The sequence below is a fragment of the Balaenoptera physalus genome (assembly GCF_965194825.1).
Source record: "Balaenoptera physalus genome assembly, chromosome: 5".
NCBI classification, from domain to species: Eukaryota; Metazoa; Chordata; class Mammalia; order Artiodactyla; family Balaenopteridae; genus Balaenoptera; species Balaenoptera physalus.
Window position 1 is genome coordinate 38080336 of NC_138884.1, and position 8085 is coordinate 38088420.

The 8085-nt window shown below is 46.6% G+C and overlaps 1 protein-coding gene across 7 annotated transcripts in view; it reads right to left on the bottom strand.

Annotated features, from left to right (window-relative positions):
- TMEM154 (transmembrane protein 154) overlaps positions 1-3249 on the bottom strand; it is a 45617-nt gene extending 42368 nt beyond the window's left edge. The window contains exon 1 of one of the 7 annotated variants that reach the window (XR_014264155.1): positions 2882-3249. Coding sequence is in view for 4 of the 7 variants with exons in the window: in XM_082463586.1 (XP_082319712.1) it covers positions 2882-2969 (88 nt within the window). In the remaining 3 variants the exon portion in view is untranslated. The remainder of the gene's footprint in view (positions 1-2881) is intronic. The other 6 variants (XR_014264156.1, XR_014264158.1, XM_082463586.1 and 3 more) reach the window with 6 other exon arrangements.
- Between the last annotated feature and the right edge of the window lie 4836 nt (positions 3250-8085).

Sequence of the window (8085 nt, forward strand, 5' to 3'; positions counted from 1 at the left end):
GGTGGTAGTCACATTCATTGAAATAAGAACAGTATCAGAAAGTGCAGTTTCAACTTTGCAACCATTATTTTCTTCTCTTCTTTCTCTCCTTCTGAAGGTTCGTCCAATAATTAAATGATCCTTACTGTTCTGAAACAGCCCAGAAAAACCTCTTAGTCCTCTCTGTCAAATTCAGTGTTTAACTCTGGTCACCAAAACAGTTACAGAGGGCTTATTTCTGCCTTGTGACTTTTTGCTCTTTTTTCTACAGACCATTCTGCTTTTAGCAGCTAATAAATCCTGTGCTTTTGGTATCTGGAAGTTGCTTTTAGCTTTCTGATAGTGTTAAGCTGACATTGAGAGGGCACAGGGTAAGGAATGAGGTGGCCCTTCATTCCACAGGCAGAATGTTGCCTTGAGTCTGAACTTCTTAGCATCTTACACTGGCCAAGATACCTAGGCCCAGAGCTTCTCTTTAATTATTCTCATCTGTTTTGTCAAAATCCCAGAAAATCTATTTTCTCATTTCTCTCACTTCTAAGTGGATTATTTCACTTGTGATAGTAATCAGTTCTGCACCAGACTCTCTATCTACATAAAGCAAAACAGATGCTGACTCAACCATAATGATGCTGGTCTCAGGTAACTGCAGTTATTGAATAATGTTGCCTATTTGTGGTTAATAAAGGCTTGACTTGAGATAAACCTGGATTATGCTTGCAAAGGAGAATCAGGCTGTTCAGTAGATCGGATTCTTTTACCAAACATCTCCAAGGTATTTTTTGAAGAATTCAAGGAAATAGATACAACTGTGACACCTTTAAACGAACTCACATCCTAAAGTCTTAGGCACCATTAGCTCAAAAGGATATACCTTACTTAATTTTACAATATATATTCAATCCTTAATTTAGAACAGCCTTTCCCTTGGCTAATCTCAAAGTAATAGGCTTTGATTATACAGCTGCTTGCAAGTGGGCATTTTTGCATTTTCAGGCACTGGGAATGGAGACAGGTGAGTGTGTGGGATGATTCAGATAATCCCCGTTCTCCCCTGAAATGCAGCTTTTCATCTTCCACTTCTCCTGACATCCTAACACTACCTGCTCTCAGGAGCTCATCAGTCTTTAGTGATCAGTCTCATATCCATTCTAGGACGATTTTAGTACTTATCAAGAATAACTGAGTTCCTAATTTATGCTGACCCTTTACGAGATTTGGGGAAATCAAAGATGAACAAAAGGGGATTTTCTTTTCCCTGGAGGTGCTCACAGCCTGGTGGGAGGCATGGACGTAGACACAGTTATGATTCCAGGTGGTTAGCTGGGTTTACAGAAGTTTAGGTCTCTGGGGGTATAACAGGCAGCGTGCCAGGGAAGGGGCAGTGAGAGAGACACCAAAGAAGAGGTAACATTCAGTCTGAGCCTTTTAAGGTTACATAGGCACCCATTCAGCAGAAAAAAAGGAAACTTGTCATCACTTGTGGCCAGAGCCCCAGAAGCCTGGAGCACACGCTCTGTACCGTGACTGAGGGGCTGCAGCTGGGGAGCAGGAGGGAGACAGAAGGAGATGCCGTGGAAAGGAGGTTGCAGTGAGAGGCCAGGGGCCATAAATGAGGACCCACCAGAGCTCTTTCAGGGGAAGAGTCACTGATCAGATACGGGTCTCAGACGGACACCTTTCACTGAGTCCTTTGCACCTCCTGAATTGCAGACACTTTGAGTCAATCATTTTCAGATGCTCAAGAAACTACTCAGGCAGGTTAAATGTCATTCTCAGGAGCGTGTTTGAGGCAAGTGTGGTAGCTGTGAGAGTTAAAAGAGGTGAAGAGGGATGGCTGGGCCCTGCTCCCGTGGGTGCTGAGGGACGCCCCTCGGAAAGGAATATGGTCCAGAGGTCCAGGCAGGGGGCGTGGTCGATCCCCTGTGGCGAGAGGCGAGACCCTGGAGTCCAAATCAGGAGAGCTGACTGTCGGTGGGTCTCACCTTCCTCCACCTCAGTTTCTTCATCTGCACCCCCAGAACAGCTGTACACTCAGTATAGCTGCACCCCCCAGTACAGCTCTACACTAGCAGCAGGCGGTGTCCACTGACAGGAACCACAGGCAACTAGCTTATTTACCCAAGGGCAAATCCACACAGCTGTAAGAGGCAATGGAGGGTGATTGTACTTGTTGCCAGGGTATAAATCAATTGCTGCTCTTAGCTCAGAATTATGAGATTTAATATTTTGTCTTTTCTGGTACCTTTGATTCACTACAGTCACATTACTTTTTAAAACAAAGCTTCATTAGTCGCAATCAATGCAAAGAAAATCTCTCCCAAAGTAACAAGATCAAAGGAAAGCAGATGAAAGATTTAATAAGTTACAGTGGATGCCTGGTAATTCCTCAGATAATTTCCTGTTTACTTTTTTTTTTTTTAAATTATGGTGTTTCTTTAGTCTACTTTCCAGTAGTAAATTTCCATACCCCAGTTTTCCAGGAATTTTTGGAACCAGCAGACTTCTCAGCCCACATTATTAAAAGTAAATTCATAATTTCTCTGTTTCAGCTGACTGAAACGTTCTTTTACAGGAACTGCCAAAGAGTTGATCATTTTCTTAATATGCCCATTAAAGCCAGTAAATGACTGGGACCGGTAAATTACATCTTAGAAAACAAAGACTGCGGGAAGGGTAAATTCAGGGAGTGAGCTGGAGCTGGATTAGCCGGCTGCAAACGAAGCCAAGTCCCTCCTCCCTCCTTCCCCCAAAAAAGACAGTTCGACTTTTCTCCACTTTTTTCACAGGAAGGCTTAGAGTTTTCTGGGTGTTACCCTCCCCGGCAGAGTTCTGTAGCCTCGGCACGAGACAAGCGTTCATTTTCCTCCTCGCCTGGAGTGGAAAGCCTAGGGGTGCTTACCCTGCGCCTGGCGGGTGGGGAGGAACGCGATGAGCAGGGCGAAGATGAGGGCGGCGCGGGGAGCCTCGGGATCCGCGCGCCCCGGCATCGTGATGCTGCGCGCACTTTCAGCCCCGCAGAAACGTGAACGTTTCCTGTTTCCTGCTTGTTTGGGTCGGTGCTGACTTGAAGGAGAGGTGTTTGCCTGTTTTTTAGGAAGTGATGTAATTCGGCAGGAGCCTGTCAGACCAGCAAGAATTGCCAAAGAGAAGTTGCTCTTCAAGCACTGATTTAGTTAACACGCCTCTCAAGCCCTTTCGCGTCTCGGCTCCGCGTGGGCCTCCATCTTTTGACATTGTCCCCGTGGAAGCAGTGTCCGTTGCTCAGATGTCATTCAGAATCTGGGACTGGGGGTCGAGTCTCGATTTGTGATTTTATTGATCCTCAGTCCCCAGGTCAGCCTCCGGGGCTGCCTGGAGTCTAGAGCAGCGCTCTCCGGTAGAACTTTCTGACATGATGGAAATGTTCTGAATCTGAGAGGTCCAATACAGTAGCCATTAGCCACATAGGCTGCTGAGCACTCGAAATAGGGCTAGCAAGAAGTGAATTGTTAGTTTTTATTTTTTTAATGTAAATTTCAGTAACTCCATGTGGCTAGTGGCTACCATATTGGACACCAGACAGCAGGGACACCTGTGCCATCAGGAAATGGCCATCCCACTTCTCTCTGGCCAGGCACATATGCTCCTCCTTGGGCCCTGAATGCCCCGCCCCCCCCCCCCCCCAGCTCATCAGAAGGAAAAGGACAATGCTACACCCATGCCTGAAGGCTGTGCTCTTCTTCTCCAGAGAGAAATCATCTTTCTAGGTTTGGTTGGTTTATTTTTTTTCATTATAAAGACTTTATTTTTTAGAGCAGTTTTAAGTTCACAGCAAAATTAAGAGGAAAGCACAGAGATTTTCCATACACCCCCAGTCCCCAAACATGCACAGCCTCCCCCATTATCAATACCCCCTGCAGAGTGGTACATTTGTTACCATTGATAAACTTACATGGATACATCATAACCACCTCAAGTCCATAGTTCACATTAGAATTCACTCTTGGCGTTGTATATGCTATGGGTTTGGGCAAAGGTATAGTAATGATATGTATCATCATTATAGTATCATGGTGAGTAGTTTCCCTGCCCTAAAACTCCTCTGTGGTCCACCCGTTCATGCCTCTCTCACCACCACCCCAACAGCTGACAACTACTGATCTTTTTACTGTCACCACAGTTTTGCCTTTTCCAAAATGACAGATAGCTAGACTCATGAAGTACGTAGCCTTTTCGGACTGGCTTATTTCACTTAGTGATATGCATTTAAGTTTCCTCTATGTCTCTTCCTGGCTTAAGAGCTCATTTCTTTTTAGTGCTGAATAATATTCCATTGTCTGGATGGACCACAGTTTATTTATCCATTCACCTACTGAAGGACATCGAGGTTGCTTCCATGTTTTGGTGATTAGGAACAAAGCTTCTAGAAGCATCCGTGTATGGCTATTTGTGTGGACATAAATGTTCAACTCCTTTGGGAAAATACCAGGGAGCTCAATTGCTAGATCTATGGTAAGAGATAAATGATCTTTTAAGGGGCCTATTTCCAAAGCAGAATGTGTTCTCAGGGGGGGAAATAAATTCTGTATTTTACCTTTCTTCCTTCTTGAATGACTATTTTCTCAGAGGTTGTTAACAACAAACAAAATAGAACTGAGTTGGATTAGAATGGGGGTGGAAATCCTACCCAATTGAAACAATGCAGGAAGGGGGTGATAGTTCACAGCAGTGTTTGGGGTGATTAGAGTAGGTTAGGTTTTCTGTGTTCTATTGAAGTCCTTTCCTTGGATTAGGTCTAGGTCCTAAACACTGCAGAATGGAATTTCACATAAATGTTGAGTATTTATCCCACAAATATCATAAGACCGTTTTGAGAAATAAAGTTTATAGAAAAACAACAAAAAAAGAATGGAATTTCATAATTATGTTTGTTATGGTGCCAAGAGAGACAGGCAGACAGAGAGAGGCACCAGACACCCATCTCATCTCTAACCCTTTGCTGGCAGCCTATCGTGAGTCACCAACTTCTGGTCCATACCATCTTCACTGATCCGATTGCTGTGAGCACACGAGGTGACTGGATTCCTCAGGCCCTGACATGGCCATTAATTTTTTGTTTAGTGCATTGCTGCTCTTCACTGTCATTAGTCACCGCTTATCTCAGTTCTTATCCACAGATAGGTTGACGATGCACGCACTAATCCCTGTTACTGGATTTACAGTCTGCCTTTCGATATTTTAAACTGGCAGTTAAGTCAATTCCTGATAAAATATGCTTTTGCGCTCTAGGTGACAATACAGAACAAACAGCAGAAGAAAAGAGTTCAAAACTGGATGATCGATTTGAAAACAACGGAGAAAGACCTATTAATCAAACTATCGATGAGCAAGTGAAAAGACCACTGGCTCCAAGACCCTCTAGTGCTAAGTTTGAGGGCGATCATTCCTGCACTGGCAGGCATTTCTCCCGCTGCAACGCACGTGTGCCAGAGAGAAGACCCAGGGCTTGGGAGATCTCTTCATTTTGCCATTTACGCTCTATTAAAACCATCTTGGATCCCAGGCTTGAGGCATGTGTTTGGCAACAGCAAGGTGTGAGCCTTGGTTTCTTTGATTTTATAACACAGCTTGCTGGAGGCTTTGCAGAGTCAGGTGTCTGCGGCTGGAGCACAGACATCCGTGGAGCCCACACCCTGCCAGCCAGTGTCTCAGTCTCTCTAAGGGTGCCAAGTGTTGCTTCTGAGCAGGCAACACTACATCACTTAGAATGATGTGCAAAATAAGCTGCAGAGAAACCCTGCATCACCTTGTACTTTTCTTTTGACTCCTGTGCTCTCTAAGACCCTTCAAGTGATAACCTGATCTCCAGGGGAAGAAAATTACCATCATTGATCAGAAAACTGTGGCACCTCCGTGATCTCTTTGCTGCAGTTAAATCCCAGGGTGACTGTGCACTAGGTAAAGGGCTATTTACCTTTGTTTGTTCTAATTTTACCAACCATTCATTTTGGCAGTGGCTGCCTGGCCTCAGATTAAATCCTGATACACTCGTGGCAGGAAGTCAGGGCCCCAGTCACGGCTGTGAGGCAATGGGGAGCCTCAGCGAGAATGGCAGGCACACGGGCCAGGCGTGAGGTCAGCGGTGCCTGCCTTCGGCTTTCAGCGCAGGTAGGAGGAGGGGAGGTAAGGAGGTAGGGTGCCTAGGAGGTGCCCTGAGGCCTCCTCCTGCTCAGGATGGCAGGAAGAGAAGCCCGTTACTGGTTGGAGGTGCTCTTTATGACTTTCACACGAGAGTCTGGCTTTTACAATCAACTCTCATCCAATTCCTCCTCCCTTCCCTTCTGCCCCTCCTCCGCAGCCCTAAAGGAAGAGGGACTCCAAGGGAACAGCCCAGAAATGATAAGATCTTGCAGGGAGTGCACCCGCCCCCATTTTCCCCCTCTAGCCGCCAACCCCGCCATTTCCAACACACAGGCACACCCCCTAAACATGCTTACACACACTCATGGACGCTGTGGAAATACAGGAAGGCCAACCAAATTAGAACAAGCCAAATGGCAAAGGCCATTTATCGAGAGCTTGCTACAGCAAGGGAGTCGGCCACCATCACTTGCATTACGCAGAAACTCAAAGTCTAGCAGAGGAGTGGGAAAGCTCTACAGTGGAAAAAAGGGGAGGCTTCAGCACCCTGATGGGAGCCGTTGGCATGGGGAACTAGAAGCCAGTTCTAGTGACTGGTTCCAGTGATTGGTTAAGGGGTACATATCTGGCTTCTCCGAAATTGGAAGCAGAGGAATAATTAGGGCCAACTCTTACAGGGATTGCTGCTCAGTTTCTTGGACCAGTTGCTAGAGGTAGGGTCTGAGTTCTGTTTTCATGTACATATATATGCCCTGGCCGTGGTCTGTATACAGTCTCTCAACACCCACCCACACGAACACTCACATACTCATAAATGTACATGCATGCTCACATGCACACACACAAACTCACACTGACACACTTGCACACACTTTCTGGGGCTCCTTTCTCTGTCTAAATGCTAGCTGGTAGTAGTTAAAGACTCTGCACTGTTTGCTTAACAAGGAGGTAGGCCCTCAGACAATATAATAGTAACATCAGGTGGGGCCTGTAGATCACTCTGAAGCCAGCTAGGAGGGTACAGGTTAAGGTCAGGGTCTAAAGGAGTGCCAGAGAGATGAGTGAGCAGTGCAGGGGCTGGGGCAGAACTCCAGAGCATTCAGGGAATCCCAGCCAGGAGAGGGCCTGACAGCAGTTCCACTGTGTCTTAGTCAGCTGGGCTGCCATGCAGAATACCATAGACTGGGCAGCTTAAACAACAGACACATTTTCTCATAGTTCAGAGGCTGGAATTCCAAGATCAGGGGCCAGAACATCGAGTCCTGGTGTGGACCCCCTTCCTGAGTTGTAGACGGCCACCTTCTTACTGGGTCCTCACACAGCACTGAGACAGAGCAAGCTCTCCGGCATCTCTTCTCACAAGGACACTAATGTCATCGTAAGGGCCTCACCCTAACAGCCCCATCTAATCCTAATCACCCCCCAAAGGCCCCGTCTCCAAATACCACCATATGGGAGGTTAGGGTTTCCAATCTGAATTTGCTGGGACATGAGCGTTCAGCCTTTAGCACACTGCCTTTGAAGCTGGGAGTCCACACTGCCAGGTTCATCTTGACCAGCCCCTGTGACTCATCAGAACCCTCAGTGGCTCTGTCCCTGCATCCTGGCTGCCGACCCTGGTCACTCACCCTTCAGCTGGTCACTCCGAGAAGCTGTTGCAGGATTTGGGGAATTCCAGCAGCTTCAGCCTGGACCTCCTCTGTTACTGAGTCTAAGCTCATACTGCTGGCTGCACGACAGGCCAATAATCGAGAGACGAGTTGTTAGGGCAAGGAATAATGACTTTATTTGGAAAGCCAGCAGACCGAGAGATGGTGGACTCATACCCCAAGGAACTATCTTGCCTGAGTTAGAATTCAGCCTCCTTTTATACTGAAGGGGGAGGGAGTAAAGTCAAACACTTCCTGGTTCCCATCAGCCTCCAGAGGGGAATGTGTTCATTTCTTCCTTCCTGCAGTCATTCACTGGTGGACCTGGTCAGGA